Source organism: Diachasma alloeum, unplaced genomic scaffold (genome assembly GCF_001412515.2).
Source record: "Diachasma alloeum isolate Michigan unplaced genomic scaffold, Dall2.0 Dall_scaffold_00358, whole genome shotgun sequence".
In the NCBI taxonomy this organism is placed as follows: Eukaryota; Metazoa; Arthropoda; class Insecta; order Hymenoptera; family Braconidae; genus Diachasma; species Diachasma alloeum.
The window spans coordinates 506,609-529,073 of NW_021680497.1; the positions used below are offsets into that span (position 1 = coordinate 506,609).

Below are 22,465 nucleotides of genomic sequence, written 5' to 3' on the forward strand. Positions count from 1 at the left end.
CAATTGAAATTGGGAGTTTTCATCTAATCTCGAAGTAATACGTTTTTGTAAACCCCATATTACAACCAATAAACGATCAATTTGTGGAACCCCCAACTCTCTTAATTGCGCTTTTACAATGCAAAATGGGGAAGGAAGTTGGTGCTGAAAAAATAGTGTGGGCTTTGTATCCTTGTAATACCCGGGGTGATTCATACCAATCAACCCTTGTATTCCGATGTATACACTGAGGATCTCTTGACGGAGCGCAGCGGGGCGCCTGCCCCAGCGATAATGAATTAACTGCATGTAACCCCTCATCCCCAGATCTGTGCAATCTAAAAAAATTGGTCTTCAGGAGTCGTTCGTTCTTTCGTTTCACAAACGGAGAATATCAAATAATTCAATGGGATGATTCAGGATTTTCGATTCCTCGAAGTAATCAATCGGAGCAAAAAACCAAACAGCCGCATCTGCACAGCTCTGTGAGCATATTAGGAGGGTGAATTTGAATCATCTTAATTCAATGAAATTCAAGATGAATAATCAAAATCGGGGAGGAATGCTGGAATAATTTCTGCTGAAAACAAACGTAAAAATTACGCTTCGAAACGTAATCCGCGAGCGATGTAAAATTCAATAAAAAGTGTGAGTCGAAACTGAAATTGTACGAATCTCCACGTAAATTATAGGATTTGTTCCGTAAAAATTGACCACCGGTCTGATGACTCACCGCTGTGGGGACAAGTCGTTCCGTAATTTTTCACCAACGATTGAGAAATTTTACGGAACGGAACGTAGAAATAACTCACCAGCTTCATAAAAATTGTTGAACGTTCAAGAATTTTTGATTTTGGAAGCACAATAAGTCGGCAAGTTTCTGTAGGATTTTACTTCTTCGGGAAAAATTACGTGACAATTGCGTACTTTGTTCGGTGATGAAGCTGAGAATTCCCTGAACGTTTCACATTTATTCTCTTCCATTCCTATAAAAATTTCTGGAAAACGATTCCCCACTACGGATTCCGTGAATTGTTCCGTAATTTTTACTGAATATCTGAAACATGTTTTCTTGAGACAAGTAATTTTTCTTCAGTTGTTTAATTCTCCCAGACATCTCAACTCACGTGGCCCGAGAAAGTTCTCATGCTTTAAAATATTCTTGTACTCAAGTATGATTTTGTCGCCAATGAACTCACTCAACTCGCGTACAAGAATCGTCAATCTTCAAGCATTCACTGTTTTCATAATTTTTCTTGTCATGCAGTTCCAATTTTTCGATATGTAATAAATTCATGATACAATGCGCAACCATTTAAACCGTTGAAAATAATTTACTTCCCTCAACTAAATACGATCTACGTATTAGGAAATTTTTCTCTCAGTGTGCGCTTCCCAATGTTCATTCTCGGAAATGGCTCGTCGCTCCGTAGGTGAACAAAATCACAATAATTGTTAACATGATGCGAGGAGCGTACCGAAATGATATTCAACTCCACCATGTCTGTATTCGCAGTGTGTAGGATGCTGGTAATGGTCCTTGGCACATTGTTATTTCAAGTCCACGTCCTGTGTTGGGGAGAGGTTAAATGGTGTTTTTTGTGACTCCCAAGAAGTTTGTTCCTGTTGTTGGGGCTGATGTAATAAAATTATCATTTATTTACAGGCAGAGGGAGGGAGTACTTGGTGTGCGAACGAGACAAAGAAAGAGGAAAATCGACAGTCGACAAGTGGGAGTGAGACGTGAGTCCGGGCGACTGCCTGAAGTTTGATGCAAATATTCAAACTGATGCATTATTCAGGAAGGAACTATTAGAGTATATAGACCCTATATGTATATCTATTCACTTGATGCAGTTCTATATATTTGGTACATGGGTCTCGAAGTGCAACTAGGCGTACTAAACTGCCGCCAACGACTGTCGCATGTTTGTGTGCTTCGTCGTTGCTTGTTTTAATGTATTCCTTCTGGGCGGTTTGCCGCGCGGCAAAGTTTCGTGTCAAAATGGGCTCCTTGGTTGGGCGTTAGTCGAACCAACCCCTTGACTGTCTTGCATAATAAATGACCCTAGCCGTCCGCCAAACTGGCATTATGCATTTTATCCGTTCTGACATTTTGTAAACACTCTCGTGATTTTTTTGTGCATATCTCCTCGGCTTACATTGACCGTGACAGTTCAACGAGCCGAACATCAGGAGATTTCTAGACCACTTCTTCATGCATTATTCTTGCAGTCGCACGGAGAGAAAAGAATCGGAAGTTGTCTGGCGATCGCAAGACTTTTCCCGATGATTCCGACGAAGGGTGCCCCTCGCATGAAAAAATCGGGAAAAAATCCGATTGCACATTCATATCGATAAAGAATTTTCGAAAGGATCCGATTATACAGACTGTTCAGAGAATGTTTCGCGTTTAATCGGGAAAATCCTGACAATTTGTGGAACTCTCCTCAATCAATTACAGTAAACTTCTGATGGTGTAATATGGACATGACTGTGAGGGAAGCGAATTAGGAGAGCGTAACTGTACCAGATGAAATTTGTAGGAAAGTGATTTTTCCTACAAAAAACCGGTCCTGCAAAAAAACCCTTTTTATTTCAACTTTAGAATGCTCCATTTAGCCCAAACCCCCCTATTTCTAATCCCTGTAGCCTCGAGATAATTTGATTTCGACGCACAGAATAATTTCTTTCACTTCGCAGTCATTTTAGCGGTTTTCTCAAGACTTTTACCATAGATTCGATTCTGTTGAAAAGTCGTAAAAATGACGGTGAAAAAAAATACATTTTCTTGTGCGCCAAATGGAAAATCACGGAGTTCACTTATTTTATGAACTCCCGCGGCAAAATACCCGGTGGCGCACCAGATTTCATCCTTATCTCCTTTCTCCGCGCGGGAGATTCATCATTGGGGCTGAAACGCAATCGCGGGCATCGTGTCAGAATACTTTTATACGTAGGGTAAACTGCCCAGTAGATGGACGCCAAAAAAACCGCCCAGTAGATGGACGTTTGTTTTTTACCAATTGAAAAAAAAAATTGATGAAAAAAAAATCGTCACTCATGGGTTAAGAATCATAACAGTTAGTGAAAATTCAAAGCAACAATTCACATTTCAGTATTTTTTTGCGTAATTTCCTATCCAAAAGTAGCTCGTCCATCTATAGGGCAGTTGTCCATCTACTAGGTAGCTTACCCTGCACGAGAGATTTGATTCAATGCGGCATTATTTTTTGGTTTCCTACCCTGCTTCGTATCACGAAATGTGAAATGGCAGCGGTAGAGTTCGGCCATGGCAACCCCTAATGAATGCTCCCAATGGCGAAATGGAAAAATCGGAGCAGGGTCGAAGCGAAATGGCACCGGAGATTAAAATTCCAGTTAAAGGGTTGGACCCTAATGGTCTGACGACGTCAGAGTCCACTATTTTCAAATCCAACGTGTGAATGCTGCTGTGATAAATACATGCTGAAAACCCACTCACTATCAGTACCCATTCAATTGTTATCGCAATTAGCTGAAAGGGAAAAATGACAAAATTAACCGAGACATAAATTTGATATTTCACTGAAATAATAAAAACTTGAAAAATGTGCGCCTCCCTTGGACACATGTTTAACAGGTCACGGGGATGTCTTAGGTGGAAACAGAATCTGTAAACGACGAGACTAAAACAAAATATCGTTAGTTTATACAATATCACATTTGAAATGGTCTGAGTACACACACCGCGCGCGGTTCTTCTGGTAATTTTTAAAGCTCATAGTGCGATGCTATTTCTTTCGGCGCCCTCGACGGATTGTAAAAATTAAAATAACCCCGGGGGTGACATTTCCACGAAGAAGCTGTATTAACTTACTTCGTAGTACAGATTATAGAGAGTCTGACACAGAAAACATACCGCACTGTCTTTTAATAGACTTCCCGTTGGTTTTTTTTCCTCTGGGCATACGGGTCCGTGCCAATGGAAGACTCAACATTTGTTCACACGTGTTTGCACAGGCGCATTTTTTTTTCACCTCGAATATTGATTTACAACCAAGTTTTTGGAATTCGCACCTTGTAGTAGTACAATTAGGGGACTTATGTAGACAGATTTTTAGGTATTAACAACACTCTTAGAAAATTACGGTAATTCACGTGAATTTTTTATTAATTTTTTTATTGAAAAGTAAGTTGATTTTTGAAGTATTCGATGCGATTGCAATGTCCAGGTTTTAGCGATATGAAAATCGTCTATAATTTTACCGACACCCAGCACTATCGACGTGCAAATGAATATTTATCCTTGCTTCTCACGCCCGCTTGGTTTATACCGCATATAAGCAAAGATGAAAATGAAGCTATTCGTTATGTGGGTAATCGAGAAACCAGCCGAGATAATGGATGGCCGACATCATTCGGTGGTGAATAACGTTTCTAACTATAAATTGCAAAATTGCGTGCTAGACCCTCGCCCTTGCTATACATAGAGTAAAATACTAACGTATTTCTGTGTAGCACTTTATCAGATACACATTTCAGGCAATGCTATAGAAGAGGCTTACGTGTTGAAGTGTTCACTAGGAAAATACATCAACATTTTCCACTATTCGGATCGTTGAAATGGTCTTATCCATTGCATTTTCGTTCGAATAAGATTATGCTAGGCCTGTGAAAATGCAGAAATCGAATTTATTAATCTCCATATATTCATAGATGTTCGATAAATATTGATAATGACTTGAAAAGAATTAACAGAATGAAGAGTGAAACATCAATGAATAATTTTTAATCTTCGGTTAATTCTTTTTTTTACTTTTTGACATAATCTGATTAAAATCTGTAATTGTTGAAAAATGAGGGGAGGGTTATGAATTGATTTCCTAGAAAACTGAAAAAATTTCTTGAATTCTTCGGAAAATTTCAGTTTCTCAGATAACCGTAGATCTCCAAAGATTTTTCTCGAATTAATTGGGAAATCGAAGAATTTTCATGAATTTTGTAGACTTCAGAATTTATGTATGAAAATCTGAGAAGCAAGAATTGATTATATTTGCGTACGATAAATATGAAAAAATCAAAATTTGGGAAGTGAAGAATAATTAGTGAGTTCAAAAAATTTTTAAATGCTGTTTTTTTCTCATGATCAACAATTAGGCAATTTAGATATGTTTGATATAAAGATAAACTTCACACATGAAAAAATGAAAAATAAGACGCCGAAAAAATGTTTGGCCTTTGAAGTATTTGAAAATACCGGGGATTTTTTTCAGCGACTACTTCACGTGACACCTTGACCAATCAGAATTGAGGATTAGCGGTCAGGCAGTTTCAAGATATTGTGATATAAAACAACTTCACATTTTTTTCATCTTTAGAATAGGATTGAGAAGAAAAATTACAGGTTCCGATGAAAAAGCTCTGGCCACCATCTTGTATTATGATGACGCATGGGGTGTCGACTGGTGAACAGCTGGAAGTCTCTCCAGCCATCGAAGATATAATATAAGGAAGTTTGAGACATCGCAGACCTACAGATGAGCAGCAGATTGCTCTCATTATCCCTCTCTACCGTGTCAATTCCTCAGCTCTCATACTGCATGTCTCGGGCGCTGCTATCCTACCATTATCTCCTTGGTTTCACCCCTACACTAAACCTCCATCATCACCCCCGGAGCCTGTCTTCACAGCCGGGCAATAACCAGAAAACAGAAGACCAAACTCGTTGAGCCATGAAAGGAGACTCATCTACCTTACCTCTTGGAACGTTGTGAAGAATTTATCCACTGGAGGTATGGCTCTGTTATGGGATGAGACGCTGTCTGGTGATTGGATTTTGGCTGCTTCTAGTTTACGACCCCAAGACCGTGATCACCGAAATTTGATTGCGAGATAGGTATTCGGAAAAATACAGCAGGAATCCCCGAATAAAGTCACTTCCATTGAAATGCAGAGCTCTCTGATTTGAAAAGGCAACTCGTTGAATTCAAATTTATGGTTATGCATTAAGTCAAAATAACATGCGGCATTGCTGGGACAAGCCGAAAGAGTGGACAAAAAAATCCCTGATGAAATAATAAACCATAATTTACGATCGTAAAATTAATACTGGCGGTGTAAAACCCACAGTATCATTCATGGCTTTCCGACGTGGGTGACAAAAACCCAATGTTACTAAAGTGCACGACAGGGAAAACAGGAATTTGAAGTGCGGTATGACATAGACTCCAGTGGCTGCAGTATCACACGTGGTAGAGTGTAATGCCGAATCACAGTACGTGCCGGAACGCGTGAAACACCAGCTCCATAAATTGTAATTAAATCATAATGCGAAACCACAGCTCTGGGTCTATGTATATCTACCGCCCACGTTGCACCTGTATTGGATCCAATAGCTCCCTTTTCTCTGCATCGGGTAATTGCCGCACAGGTCTGCTGTGGCTCGACCCTCCACAAAAATTGTGATAACATTGTCCAGTGGAGTCTGCGAGACATTTCACGAGACATCACGAGACAATACTTTGGCGGGATTGTCTCGGTCTCATTGTCAGTGAGACAAACCGAGACAAAAACTGAAAGTTTACATTAAAAATCACGATAAACTTGAGACCGAAATGAGATAAATGGACTCGGAATCATCTCGAGAGGAGTCGCTAGGGTGTATTTCGAGACTGGGACGAGAGCAAAGATTTGTCTCGTAAAGTTTTGTCTCGTAAAATGTCTCGCGGCATCACTACTCCCCTGGTTGGAAAATAGGAACAATGATTTTTCTTTCGACATCGATTGGGGTAATAATTCCTTCAGAAGAGACTATTCTTTGATTTATAACACTTGAAATTGTACTTATATTGGAGCTCCCTTTACTCTCCCATCGGGAAATTGCCTCACAGGTCTGCTCTACTTCGGCCCTCCAAAAACAATTGTGATAACATTGTCCAGTGGAGTCTAGGGGTCTTCCCTGTAGTGCTGTCGCGAGACATTTCACGAGACATCACGAGACAATACTTTGGCGGGATTGTCTCGGTCTCATTGTCAGTGAGACAAACCGAGACAAAAACTGAAATTTTACATTAAAAATCACGAAAAACTTGAGACCGAAATGAGATAAATGGACTCGGAATCATCTCGAGAGGAGTCGCTAGAGTGTATTTCGAGACTGGGACGAGAGCAAAGATTTGTCTCGTAAAGTTTTGTCTCGTAAAATGTCTCGCGGCATCACTACTCCCCTGGTTGGAAAATAGGAACAATGATTTTTCTTTCGACATCGATTGGGGTAATAATTCCTTCAGAAGAGACTATTCTTTGATTTATAACACTTGAAGTTGTACTTATATTGCATGCCTCGCTGAAAGTTGCCTCTGCTACCACTCATTATAAATGGGAATTCCACCTAAAATGTCGCGAAGGGTCGTATCGCAAGAGGCAAAAGGAATTTAATTAGAGTGCACAACCGACGGGCTGGTGCTCAGGTATCGCTGGGTAAACGAGTTTCATCCATTAGGTAAAAAGCCTACTCTGGTAGTTGCAATGTTTTCACTATTTGTCATGTAATCATGAAAAAATTAATTGCCAACAGAGCGTTATTGTTCAGATTTATAAGGGACCATTGCAATTATTTGAAACCAACAATTATCAATATCACGGTGTGCTTATGGCACTGATCTAGTATTTTAATCCATTTTTTTGTGATAAAAGAGATGATGTTGGATAGGTCTTCATCCACAAAATATTTCAATCAACTTTTAATACCCTTAATAAAATATTCAAGGGAGACGTGAATAATTTTTGATGAAGGATTTTATTATTTGTAACGTTGGCATATTTTTCAATGTTTTACAATGTCACTGATTCTCATGGGTCCATCTCTAATTTTTGGGAGCTTATTACCAATTTTCAGCGATAAACATAACTGATGATGAAATACTGCGATTCTAAGCAATGTCCAGTATCACCAATAATTGGTGATATGCGATATTCAGTAAAAATTACGGAACAATTCACGTAATCCGCGATAGGGAATCGTTTTCTGGCAATTTTTATAGGAAAGGAAGAGTAGAAATCTGAAACGTTCAGGGAATTTTCAGATTCATCACCGGACAAAGTACGAAATTGTCACATAATTTTTTCCGAAGAAGTAAAATCTTACAGAAACTTGCCGACTTATTGTCCCTCCAAAATCAAAAATTCTTGAACGTTCAACAATTTTTATGAAGCTGGTGAGTTATTTCTACATTCCGTTCCGAAAAATTTCTCAATCGTTGGGGAAAAATTACGGAACGACTTGTTGTCCCCACAGCGGTGAGTCATCAGACGGGTGGTTAATTTTTACGGAACAAATCGTAGAATTCACGTGGCGATTCGTACAATTTCAGTTCCGACTCACACTTTTTATTGAATTTTACTTCGCTCGCGGATTCCGTTTCAAAACGTAATTTTTACGTTTTTTTTCTGGCAATTTCTATTGAATTTTTCTCTCCGTGCCCCTGAAAATCAAAAGGTTTGTTCTCTCTGCAATACGTAGAATTGATAGAATCACTACAACTGACATATCCCAGCTTCCTCACTCGCTGATGAGTTTGACCCATAGCCAACTCTTTTGTTCCACATTCAATGGCCTTTACTTGAGAGAACTTCCACCCCGAACCGAGTGCGCTCTGCATTTGCTTGCATATTCATTCACACTGGTATTCAAGAATCTTGAATACTTTGTCCGCGGAAATACCACGGAATGCGGAGCCAACATTCTCGTGTTTATTAAAATGCTTCTCGTGAGCTTCACCAAGTGCTTGCTCGACAAATCGGGACCACCACCTCACGCTCCATATTTTTATATCAAATATTTTCCAACTACTCGTTGTTCGTTATTTCCGGGGTCATGTTTGTTGGGCAATGAAAACTTTAATACTGGTCTAATAAGAAAACACGTTTGTTTTATGATGCACATATAATACCTGGAAACCTTAAATCGTCTCATACCACTCTATGGGCGTTCCTGCGTAGAATTGCCTGATTTACATAAACTAGATAACTGCAGCACCTTATTACAAGTCAAGGAAAAACTTTTCGTGAAAAATAATATCGTCAGTTTAATGTTAACAGCTTGTAAAATGCCAACAGGGTCATGAAGTTTTTTCACGAATGTTGAGATAATTCTGATAAAAACTACTTGATGAGATAAGAAATACGATAGGGGTGGTGTGAAGTTCTTCGGAGGAATAAGGCAGATGTCATCGTGTGGTCAATGCACCGATTTTTTTAAGCCTGAGTCACGATGAATTCTATGAATTTTATAATTTTACTATTCAGAGGAATGCAATCAAGTTCGTTAGAACGTATTTCTTACGAGTGGCGCACCACATCCGTCTGCTCATGATAATGCGTGAGTTTGCGATTGTAAGCCTATTTTTATGACTGCAATGATCTCTAGCATAAGCGATTTATGAATATTCACTAAAAACCAAGAATTCATTACCTAAAAATATGAAGATTACTTACACGGAGAGAAAATTTCAATAAAAATTACCAGAAAATAATCGTAACAATTACGTTTCGAAACGTCATGCGCGAGCGAAGTAAAATTCAATAAAAAGTGTGAGTCGGAACTGAAATTGAACGAATCGCCACGTAAATTCTACAATTTGTTCCGTAAAAATTAACCACTCGTCTGATGATTCACCGCTGTGGGAACAACAAGTCGTTCCGTAATTTTTCCCCAACGATTGAGATATTTTACGGAACGGAACGTAGAAATAACTCACCAGCTTCATAAAAATTGTTGAACGTTCAAGAATCTTTGATTTTGAAGGCACAATAAGTCGGAAAGTTTCTGTCAGATTTTACTTCTTCGGGAAAAATTACGTGACAATTTCGTACTTCTTCTCTTCCATTCCTATAAAAATTGCCGGAAAACGATTTCCCATTGCGGATTACGTGAATTGTTCCGTAATTTTTACTGAATATTTCTCTCCGTGTACCTTGGCATTGTATTCTGTGACTGTCCTCACTGACATTTTTTTTAATTCCTCAGAGTCATGTTGTTAGAGATGAATTTCTATTCACCAAAGATTAATACAGAAAGCAATAATCAAGTTCATTGACACGAGGGGCACGATGGAACAATCAGAAAAAACTGCAAACTTTATTTCTGTTGCAAATAAACCTCCGAAGAGGCTCATGTATAGTGAATAACGCATTATTGCCAAGAAAAAAAATTGAGAGATCAATTTCTTCTCATTAAAATTGTGAGATTTAATTCGAAAATTTGAGACAAAAATTTTCAACCGTACAGATATGACGTTAAACTTCAATCAATAATACACACACGCAATAAACCCATCGTACACCCGAGTCCTAGAAAACTCTTCGATCAAATCAAAGTCCATAATCCTTGTTTGTGGTTGTGGAACTGGTAACCAGATTAATCCGCTTATCCTTTGATTGATTGAACGAGCAAGCCAATGACCACGGGAGTGATCAATCAGGTATTGACCAATTGCGCGGGATTAATAGATGTGGATAATTAAATGTGCAGGCACCGGGAAAAATATGAATAGAAAAATTCACAACGAAGCATCATTTATTCTCCAAAATTCCCTTTATCTTTCATTTCCCGATTTGCTTGGGCAAATGAATTACAAACGAACAACATTTTCATCATCCCATGTTCCGCTATGAATGGGTAAAAAATAATATCATGTGTGGTGACAAGGAAATGTTTATTCTCGTAATTTTCCACGAGAGTGCGTTGGGAATTCCAGCGCGCGAGAATGAAATCATGGTGACTCCCAACTTGACACAAAGAGAATAGTAAATAACACGTGAATACAGATGTATTGTAGTGGTCAGTCGTACAAAAGTCGTAAATTTGTTGTCAATTTTCACTCCGTTGGAGTTCCCCTCTCTCCCCATTCATTCTAACTTTTCAAAAAGTTTCAGAATAATAATTTACATTATTACGTAACTCAGGGAAAACAATTAAATTATAAACGTGAGGAGACTCATTCGGATGTGAATTAACGATAATTCTAACTGCTACGAGCATAAATAAAAAAGGTGAATCTATTTTTAATCAATCATTTGAACTTACAGTAGACGGAGGAGCAGAAGAATTTTCTTCTTTCCTCCGGTGTTTACATTTCTCAACAACTTGTTTAACTCGTTTCAGTATAGCCTTGTGTGTAGTTAGCATCAGTAACCATAGAATCGGTTGAATCATCCTGCATATTTTCAATACGATGAGAATGTTGAGGCAGGCCAATACCATACCGAAAAACCATGGCGCCCCCATGAGGAGATAAAGTCTCAGGAACAAATAATATTTCTTCGTCAATATATTCTTTTGATTACGCGTCGCTATTTCAGTGCTCCGCTGTATCCTAACGATCCTATGGGTCGTGAACACAAACAGAATATTATTCAAAAGAAGAACGAACGCTGGTAGAAGAAAAAAGTAGAGATTGACAACTGCACTCGGTCCATTTCTGTAATTTAAGTAATTGGGCTTCAAGACGAAGTGCCGGGGCACTTGAGGAATATAGTCACAAAGAGCAGCGAGTAGAGTCGGTAATAATGGTCCGCCCCAGGCAAAAATACCGTACATGAGCAATTTGCGTGATTCAACTTCACTACTTTTATGTGCATTTTGAGCTATCCATCGAAACTTGGTTATTGCCAGTGTCATGTCAAAGCATATTCCGTTGAGCCAGAACACAGTTGCAATGGTGAAGTACTGGAGAGTGAGCCAGAGAAAGATCATGATGTGATGGTTAATCCAGCAATTTTTGAGCTCACAATAACCCAGAAGCTGCAGCACAACCCCTTGCATCAGGAGGCAAATGTTGTGTCGGACAACCGCACGGTTGTACAGGCCTCGTCCCAGTTCTGGAACGGACAGGTAGACGAGCACGACGACAATGCACAAGATCATGTGGGCGAGATTTGTGGACATGTACGTCTGAGCGCCCCAAAATATCACGGAGCCCAAACCAAGAATTGCTGAAGGCTGATTGGCACATTTGGCTATTATCGTTTTCCCGTCGGATGTATCTTCAATGCAGGAATCATTCCCTTCGCTGAACGTCAGGTAACCTGTATATCCTATTCTGTATTCTTTATGCAGCACCAATGACTCATTATTTAGACACTGAAAGGCCCGTTCGACCGGCTTCTCCAACACAACACCAGAGTCATTGATTATTATCCGATTCACACACGTGAGATGCTCGTTGAAGAGACTGTTCAATTGACAACACTTTTGTGGGACTCCCCTCCATTGGACAGGATCGGCGCTGGTGCTCGATATGAATAGATGGTGCAGAATAATAAATATGGAAAACCTCCCCAGGACTGACCCCGACGTGTACATGTTGACGGATGATCCATGCGATAAGTACTACTGCAGTTGACTAACCGTGACCGCGACCGTGCATCATTTTTCAACGCCGCTCTTCCTTATTCCTCGGAGTGTTATGTACGACATTTCATTGGTCACGCGTGCCCACTCTGCATAGAGCATCATAATCAGGGGAATACATGTATATTAACTCGTTATTTTTTTTTTCTATTCAGTTTTACCGGTTAATTCACGGCGATTTTTAATTGCCCATCGTGAGACCATTCGCTGCTGATCGAGGCGGTTAAGTTTTTATTTATGAACCTACTCTGTGTATTTATGATGAAAGGTATTAGTCACGTATGTATATGGAGAAAATTATTTGGGGAATTTCAGTAATTAGTTGGTGAAATTTAACAACTGATTAATTGTAATTCAGAAAATCTTTTTTAATTTCATTCAATCAATTGACGTCCAAACTACACTTTTAGATAATTACTCTTGAAATTTCCCGTGAAAAAGCTTGAATTTATTTAATAATGGCAAAGTTACATGAAATTTCCGTAGAATTCTTCATTGGCAAATCAGTTAATTTCTTGAATATTCACGTAATTCTCGATTTTCAGGTTGATACGGCTCTGAAAAACTTTGAAAATTTTGAAAATTCAGGCAATAACTTCTCTGAATTTTCAATCTATTGAAAATTGAATTGTATGCGATGTTCAATTTGCACGCTGAGCTTGAAAATTCAGGCTTTCATTGAAAAGTCAATGACTCTTTAACATGAAAAACCCAATTGTCTTGAATTTTGAAGATGAATGAGACATTTAGTGAACGTTTTCATATGAAATTGAATTCAAACTCGCAACATTTAAATTTCAAGGAATTTCCACCAGTGTAGATAGTGAGGGCATAAATACTTTTGGAAACAGTTCCACAATCATTCATCTCCCGCAGAAAATATTTTCCCAATAATCTACAATTCTTGCTAAATCCGTCAAATAAATCGATGAACGTTCATTGAAAATTTAGCAAATGGTTGTCGAGTGAAATTGAAAAATCTTTTCTGAATTTTAGCTAAATAGTTGTTAAATTCCTCCAACTAGTTGTTGAAGTTCACCAAATAATTTTCTCCGTGTACGATTGATTACCCCTTAAGGGTGATACATAACTCTGTTCGTATTCCCCTCGCATTTGCAATATTATCAGAAGTCACTTCATGCCTTTGTGCAATCCTTCCTCAATGTGAAATTCTTATTCCACTGTGAAATTGCGTAACAATGTATTTTTGTAACACCACTCTTCCCAGTATTTTCCAAATGCACGTACTCATCAAGAATTCTTTATTCCAAGTCATCTATTCGCCAAATATAGACATTCCGACGAGGCTGCACCGTTGGATGATAATTTAGTTGACACACTTGACTAATTACCCACAGTGCTGCGATGCGCGTTACGAGTAATGATTAGACTGATTGATCATATTCAATATTTTGCGGTAAGCGATTTATTTAAGCCTTATTAAACTTCACGGTCATTGAAATAATCCACTCGGAGGATGGCCGGGATTAGCCACACACCGCGAACAAAGCCCGTGAATTATATGATTTTTCCTCTCGCGCTCTCCTCCTCTCTCCGTGCATATTCGCGGGTTGGGGAATGCAAAGTACCTGCCTATATACAATACACATTCATGGAAAGTCACGTGAGTGCCAATAGTCGGAACTTGTGTGACTCAACACTCGAGTTGCGTCCAGCGATGGAGTGTAGAGTTGCGGTAGGCCTTCCCGAGGAAGTTACACATCGAAAGTCCAACGGATGTTCGGTGTTGGGAAGAGTGTTGCGCATCAGTCGTAGTCAATCCTAATTGGTGAAGTGCGAAGGAGGATGTGCCGGCTAGGAAGACGAGGGGTGATCGTCATCCTCGTGAGTTTTCTGTTCGGTTTGAGGTTTGGGGGCGCAAACGCCAGGTTCTTCAAGTGCTGCAGTGATGGATTCGTTCTTGACGATAATCTTGATTGCGGAAAAATTCACGATAATGCGGCTGAGGCGTTGTCAGCGTTCGGCAATGGCACAAGTGAAGTTTTGGAAGAATGCCCCAATGGTAAGTTTAGGATTCTTACTATATTGTAATGATCAGGCGATAAATTAAGGAACGGGGCGGATTTAGTTTCTTTATTTTACTGCACGTGATGATTAATATCTCCGGGCAGACTTTAGAATGATATTTTTTATCAATCGAATCACGAAAAACACACACACAGGAATATATCAGGAAGAGGGAAGATCAATAAACAAACGTTTGATTCCGTTACAATATCCATAAATTGACAGAAAAAAACGCTTTGATTTTCAGGCGCAGGTCACTGCGAAATTCAATGAGTGCAAGATTCGGAAATTCAGTGGTGACATGTCCCCGCTCAGCAAAAACCAATGTCTGAACACACCTTTTGCAGACATTTGTCAAACACTAAAAAACATCTGAATAAAATGAAAATTTGTCTCAATTTCAAACATGAATTAAGACGTTTGGGCGCCTGTTAGTCTGAAATTCAGACATTAATTTTTGCTATGTGAAAATCAAAAGTTTTTTTCAACAGCTAGACCCATTTGTTGAATTATGACAACTATTTGTTGTAATTCTTGCCTGCATCTCCTTCAAATTTCAAAAACCAGATCCAATAATAAAACTGACTCAAACTGATTGATCGTTTCGCTACTGTAATAACTCAGATGCAAACATTTCGTCATCTGACATACCTAGTCCCGGCTCCTCCAAGGACAGTCCGTTTGGAATTAATTAGTTTCCATCTCCACTCCACGGAGAGAAATGTTCAGTAAAAATTACGGAACTCACAGTTCGCTCATCGATTACGAAATCGACTCAGAAAATTTAAGTGACGGTATCGTAATTTTTCACAGGAGATTCAGATAAAAATAACGGAACGCTCTGGAAAAATTCCGTGACAGTTCCGTAAAATTTCCTACAACCACATTTCGCTCCGGAATTACGGAGAAGATACGTAATTTTTATTGAATATTTCTCTCCGTGTCTTCTGTATAGCGAATCATCACACGGAAGATGCCATTTAGCTCAGAACAGTGGTATTAATATTTCTGTAGGCAAAATATCAATGAAGAAAATTTCTCTGCAGGAATCCACGACAACACACCTACAGAAGCCAATGGCACTGGCCTAGCCTGCAGGGGGGTGCTGGTAAACGGAACAGTTGTCACCTTATCCTGCGATAAGATGCTGAGCAATCAGACACATGGCCACTGCGATAGCCCATTTAAATTGCTGAACTTCTGGGGGGCGACGATCGTGGTATCCGCCACGATGATCTACACCCTGCCCTATCTACTAGTAGTTATTGTCTACTGCTCGTACGCCGATCTCCGGAAGAGGGCATTCGATAAGTCCCTGATATGCTACAATTCGTCGTACGCTATTCTCAACCTGATGCTCATTACAATGGGATTTTTCGAACTCTGTCACAGAGAGTTGCCGGATTTTGTGTACGGAATATGCGGATCAGTGATCGTGTACTTCATTCAGGCCTCCTGCTTGTGGCTGTTCATTCTCTGTTTCGATATGACTCTCGTCATCACTCGGTTCCGGTGGGCGCCGTCCAGCGACTCAAAAACTCGAAGTGAAAACCGAAAATTCAAGGTCTACTCAATGCTAAATTGGGGATTGTCGGTCGTACCCGCTGTCATCGTTGTGACAACTGAATTCGCGCCGTCACTGCCGAAAGATTCGCCGGTGAGAGCGAATTTTTCGAATTTCCACGGACCTCCGAATAAATCCTTACTCATCTACTCACTTACTGTACCGGTTCTGACTCTTTTGACGAATACTATTCTTTTTGTATATACGAGTTATAGGATGGTAAAAGTGAAGAAGGATAACAGGATATTGAATCAGAATAATGTGAGAAATGCGAAGAAAGAGTATTTTGTGTATTTGAAATTGTACATCATCATGGATGCCCCATGGTTAACAGGTGCTCTGTCTGCTATTTACCCGAGTCTGTGGATTCTCAAGTTTTTCCGAGTTATTCAGCCAATTTTAATGCTGTACATTATTCTTCCCAAAAAGAGAATATTGAAGACAATTGGATGCATAAAGAATAGCGCGGAGAGAGAGGCGGAGGATTGCCTGAGGGATCGACATGATCCGAAGGATAAGAAATGTGATGCGCACAAACCGCTGAATGGCGATGCCATGTGCTAATTATAATTCTGAAAGACTGATTGAGACCATCATTTGGACTGATTAGAATGTAATTGGGGCATCTCTGAGTGCCTTCTGTGCAATTTGAGTTTATGCATACGGTGTTGTAATCGAAATATTTGGAAATGTGTTTGGATTGGGTAATCAATATTTGCCTCAATCGATGTGCGGAACGGGCGGTGCTGAAACTGAACGGGAACCGAGCAATTCCCCAGCCGGAAATGGTTATAAGCACTGGTGATAGACTCTTTAACTAGGTTATCTGAAGATTGAAATACTCGGAGCAATAGTTGGGCCCTGAACGTACATCGAATTAGTGTAAGAAATTGTTTTTCTTGGGATGAGTGCACGGAGAGAAATATTCAGTGAAAATTATGGAACAATTTACGTAATCCGTAATGGGGAATCGTTTTCCGCCAATTTTTATTGGAATGGAAGAAACTTGCCGACTTATTGTGCCTCCAAAATCAACAATTCTTGAACGTTCAACAATTTTTATGAAGTTGGTGAGTTATTTCTACGTTTCGTTCCGTAAAATTTCTCAATTGTTGGGGAAAAATTACGGAATGACTTGTTGACCCCACAGCGGTGAGTCATCAGACGAATTTTTACAGAACAAATCGTAGAATTTACGTGGCAATTCGTACAATTTCAGTTCCAATTCACACTTTTTATTGAATTTTACTTCCCTTGCGGATCACGTTTCGAAACGCAAATTTACGTTTTTTTTTCTGGTAATTTTTATTGAATTTTTCTTTCCGTGTGTGAAGTGGTTATTTTTGGGGACAATTATTTAATAATTTATGGTGATACTTGTGTTATGGATGTAGATGTTACGCAATAAAAAACGGATGTGGAGAGAATTTTAGATTTGCTATTTTATATTTGATATTCAATGAATTTTGAGAATAAAATACACCTGATCCGTGGATTTTTTTTCGTGTGGAAATGTAAATGAAGGAGTTGGAGGTGAACTTTTGGCGTTATAGGGGAGCCGAAGAGAAAATTGAAAATCGAATCAGTCGGAAAATCGGATTACTCCACGGTTTCAGCTCCTCAACCACAGACACAGCTGCTACGTCTCCACACGAGATACTATCAAGCACCTCTTACGTTCATGGAGCTCTGAGTTCTCCGAGTAAAATGATCATATTTCATTATGTTCACTCATATGTGGAATCTATCTTTTATAATCCGACTTTCAATAAATCCCAGTGATGGACGGAGCTATCATAATTGAATTGTGTAATCCACTTTCGCTCCAACATCTCAATAATTGAATTAAGCCCATTAAATTTTTCAACGCTCATCTCGGAATTCATTTGCGCCTCAATTATGATTGATCTTCGAGGGGATAATGAAGAATTTCCTGGATCACGCGCCATGACAGACGAGTCAATGATCATTCACGAAAATTTTTCGTCGCATTAATGCAGCTTCTTGGCATTTGGGGGCTAGCGGAAAATTAAAGTGATCCAACTTTCCGCTTGAAGGAAGTTCATATTTTCCGTTCTCCTTAATATTCATAACAGAAGATGCCTCTTCTCCACATTTTATCTGGCGAGAAAAATTCTTGAAGAGTTCAAATGACATTATCAGAACCATCACTTTTTCACCGGGAGTCGAATTTGTCGGTGGGTAATGGGATTGAACTAAATGTGTCAAGTTGCCGCTGAATGGACTTGAACAATATTTTAAGGTTGTTAAGTCAGTGTCGATAAATTGTCGGTAAATGTGTTTTTTTGGTCAAAGAAAATTCTGGAATTTTTTCGGTTGACAGCAGAACATATAAAACTAACTTTTCTAAAAGTTAGAAATAAAAATAGAAGGTAATGTGTAAAATCATACTGAATCCAATGGCCAGAGAAAAATCTAGGTTACCCGGGCAAAAAGAGGAAATATTTGAATAATTCTGTCCCATATAAGCGCACGTTAGCACATGCATTTGGTGCATTTTGTCTATTTCATTTATAAATAATGAGCATGGGTCGGTGGATTGAAATTTGTATCAAAGTGAAGGGAATATCTTCGTCTTTCAGTTGAGAAAAAATCAATTTTTTTAAGTACTTCTAATTTTGGATAAACTTCCTTAAAAAAATTAATCGCAATAGTCTCGGCAGAAATGAACAAACTAATTTTTCCTGTTACACGGGCTCTTATGAAATTCATATTCAAATTGATAATTCACCTACTAGAAGACTCTAAAAATAGAAATAAAAATAGAAGGTAATCTGTAAAATCATACTGACTCCAATGGCCAGAGAAAAATCTGGGCTACCCGGGCAAAAAGAGGAAATATTTGAATCATTCTGTCCCATATAAGCGCCCGTTAGCGCATGCATTTGGTGCATTTTATCTATTTCATTTCTAAATAATAAACATGGGTTAGTGGATTGAAATTTGTGTCAAAGTGAAGGGAATATCTTCATCTTTCGGTTGAAAAAAATCAATTTTTGGAAGTACTTCCGATCTTGGATAAACACCCTTCAATTTCTACTTGCAAAAACATTCCTCGTTAGAAGCATTCAGTGCTGTTAAATCTCCCTCCGAATTTTCTTATTCATATTCCAGATGAGTAAATGGCATTTTGCGATGTCTCATCCCATAACTTGGCGAGCGCTCCTTTCCGCATTCAATGTGAAGAGACAAGCACGAGGGGCATCTTCACGTCTAGATAGCACAATGGTGAGACAACGAACCGAAAGAATAACTCACCCTGAACACAACGCAGTCTGCATGTGGAAAAACGTTGAGGTGAGCACACAACGGAAAATCATACGTGCGAGTTTATAAGGTAAAAGCTCGAAAATGCCTGCTACGTTTGTTTTTCTTATCTTCAATCACATTTACGCCCTGCAACATTTGTTGACAATCTTCAAATTTCATGAATATCTCACCTCTCAATACCCTCAAAAATATCTGTTTTCCTCGATTTTATCACGCATAAAAAAAAACAAAATGAGCTCTGTAAATATACATAACGACGTGAAAACGATCACTTTGACGGCCTGGTGTTGTGTAATTGTACCCTGTAAACCCGAAGAGCCGTAAAAGTGAATAGTGTTTTAATTGTTTCCCAAACGAGCCTCATTACAAAAATCTGAACGTACGTTGTCCCAAGTGACGAATAAAAACATCCTGTATTTCAGGAACTTCTTTATCGATTGCTATGGCAATAGGAAATGATGGAAAATTACAGCCTAGTGGAGAGGGAGAAAAACGAATGGGCAGAACCCTCCACTCGGTGCGGGGGTAGTCGACAAATACTCTACGCCCCATCTAGAAGGATTCCGGCGAACCCTTTCCTTCACCCCTGCAGCATAGTTTCTACGATTATTTACCCAACGTTGAAAAATCTCAGGAATAGGGAACTTCCATGAAGCTCAATTCTTTCTAATTCCCCTATTCACTCATTTCTCGTAACATATGGATACCTAAACGGCGAAAATTATGGAGAAATATTGCCTAGATGTCGTATGATAATCCACTGAAAATCAGTGATTTTCGAGGGTAATTTTTCGGCCATGACGTCACGAAGACGCTCAGGTAACGCTTCATTGGTCGAAAAATAAGAGAGTGGGGAGTTGTCGTCCTCCATTGGCCGAGGCGCACCTCAAGATTGGGTTAGGTCAGCTCGAGCCATTCTGTGATTGGTCCAGCGCTCGACCGTCTGTGTGACGTCATTGGCGATTTCAAAGCGATTGAAACCTTCAACTCTTAACAACTAATTATTAATTAATGAGCAATATTTCACACATTTGTGAATGAAAAATGAATTATTCAGATCCCAAACGTGATATTGGACAATTGAAAAAAAATCATGCAAGTTCCCTATTGCCCAAGGTGAATGTGACGAAATTATGAATAGTATTATAGATTGTAAAAAAATGCCGCTATCAGCTTTCGTCTTCTCCTCACTCAATGTCGGATTCTGAGGTGTTAGCCGCACGTAAGGAAAGATTTTCACGATACCAGCGTGGAGTGTGGACGATAAAAATAGTGATACGTTGTTCTAGCCACCTTTTGTTCATGTTTTGAACAGCGTCAGCCCCATGCCTGTGACAATGGCCATTTCCTCTATTGCAAGCGTCACCTAACTTGGTATTATCATTGGCTGCCACGACGGCTCCCGATAGAAATACGAATAGCTTATCGATATCCCCGCCATTTCAGGCATCCATGGAGAATACTCAGTGCTGAAACGAGCTGTGGAGTCCCTCGCGGAACCCAAGGACTTTCAATCGTGTCGTTTATCGCTATCCGATTCGGGAAAGATTCGATATTCACAACGCGTGTATGCCTCACCCCCGCCAACACTCACTGCGTTTCTTGTCCTCACTCCTCTTTCTTTTCCTTTTATTCGTTATTCTCTTTCTTTTTTGTTGCTGTCCCCGAGCCGGGGGAAAAAACTCTCTCCAAAGCTTCCCCGGCCATTCATGCTCATGGAAAACCTCTCGTAGGATTAAGTATATGGGGATCACGTGAATGGAAAGTGAATTAGAACGTTATCCTTGCAACGTGAAAAAGAAGCAATCTCGAGTGTCGGGTTTCCCGCGTATGCGCAAAACCTACGGATTTACGTGATCATAAAAACTGAAAGAAAAATAAAGAAATATTCCATTTGCACGATTCCATATGAAGTGACAAAATAAAGGTAATGGACTTTTTATGTCACGTTTTCAGTGGAAAATCCCAGCGATGGCACTGACTACTGCTAGTGGTACTCTTTAGTTTTAGCAGACGAGATCGAAGGCGCCTGACAGTTTGGTAGATTTTATATGACTCATCAGGTTATTATTTACGTTGACTGGAATCAATATGTTCTTTCACGTATGCGTGGGAAGCGATGAAAACTTCTGTTGAAAATTCAGGATTTTTTTTATTGCAAAGGGATGGAAATTTCCATCGAGAATCAATAGGAGACGGCGAAAGCCACACGGAGAGAAATATTCAGTAAAACTTACGGAACAATTCACGTAATCCGCAATGGGGAATCGTTTTCCGGCAATTTTTATAGGAATGGAAGAGACGAAATCTGAAACGTTCAGTGAATTTTTAGGTTCATCACCAAACAAAGTACGAATTTGTCACGTAATTTTTCCCGAAGAAGTAAAATCTTACAGAAACTTGTCGACTTATTGTGACTCCTTGTCGACTTATTGTGTCACCGTGAGGGGGAGATTTTAACAACACGTTCCGTAATTTTTCCGGAACTTTTCGTAAAATTTCTTAAACATTCAAGAATTTTCATGTTCTGAGGCATAATAAGTCTGGAAGTTTCTGTTAGATTTTACAACTTTGAGAAAAATTACGTGACTTTTTCGTATTTTTTCAATGACAGACCCGAAAATTTACTGAACGTTTCAGATTTATTCTCTTATATTCCTATAGAAATTCACTGCAAACGATTCTCGCTTGCGAGTGGGTATTGGGAGTGGAATTGCGCTCCGTGTGGTAATTTTTATTGAATTTCTCTCTCCGTGTATGAAAACTTGCATTGAACGCCAAAGATTTTCCATAGAAAAGTCCTTGAAAACTTCGTCGAAATCCCTGAACACTTCGATTGAGTCTCACTACATACTCCGTTGGAAAAATCATCAACACCCACATTATCAATAAAATCAGTATCATCATGATCATGCCTGCGATTTCTCTCTCAGACGTTCATAAAAGTGTGACATCTCCTTTTTACATAAAATTATTTCTTCACTATTGAATGTGAAAACAATCGACGGGATAATGAATAAAAAAAAATCGACGAGATATTGTCCGAGGTAATTCCATCTGCTTTGAATACCACGGATGTTGGTAACACGATTGCGTTTTGGAGATCATATCAAGTGTATTATGAATTTCATGCTCGCCCAGAGAGAAGATGCAACGGGTTGACTTGAGTTTGTAAGCCAAGAGTAAGTTGCTTAGCCGGGGCAAATCCA

General features: G+C 39.3%; 2 protein-coding genes across 2 annotated transcripts; one reads left to right on the forward strand and one right to left on the reverse strand.

Moving 5' to 3' along the window:
* Positions 1-10,560: 10,560 nt before the first annotated feature.
* Positions 10,561-12,334, reverse strand: LOC107041153 (probable G-protein coupled receptor Mth-like 1). Its single transcript, XM_015261560.1, has one exon. It carries the CDS (start codon positions 12,323-12,325, stop codon positions 11,030-11,032), a length of 1,296 nt encoding a protein of 431 aa, XP_015117046.1. The 5' UTR covers positions 12,326-12,334; the 3' UTR covers positions 10,561-11,029.
* A 1,845-nt stretch (positions 12,335-14,179) lies between these two features.
* On the forward strand, positions 14,180-16,899 carry LOC107041152 (G-protein coupled receptor Mth2). Its single transcript, XM_015261559.1, has 2 exons — positions 14,180-14,396; positions 15,448-16,899. The coding sequence occupies exons 1-2, from the start codon at positions 14,180-14,182 to the stop codon at positions 16,527-16,529; spliced, it is 1,299 nt and encodes a 432-aa protein (XP_015117045.1). The 3' UTR covers positions 16,530-16,899.
* Positions 16,900-22,465: the final 5,566 nt, after the last annotated feature.

What these genes read in the sequence shown, in the direction of transcription:
- LOC107041153 (XM_015261560.1), bottom strand. Translation starts at nt 12,325, where the DNA reads ATGTACACGTCGGGGTCAGTCCTGGGGAGGTTTTCCATATTTATTATT.
- LOC107041152 (XM_015261559.1), top strand. Translation starts at nt 14,180, where the DNA reads ATGTGCCGGCTAGGAAGACGAGGGGTGATCGTCATCCTCGTGAGTTTT. An exon ending in TTTGGAAGAATGCCCCAATG is followed by an intron (nt 14,397 to 15,447) that starts GTAAGTTTAGGA and finishes ATTTCTCTGCAG; the next exon opens with GAATCCACGACAACACACCT.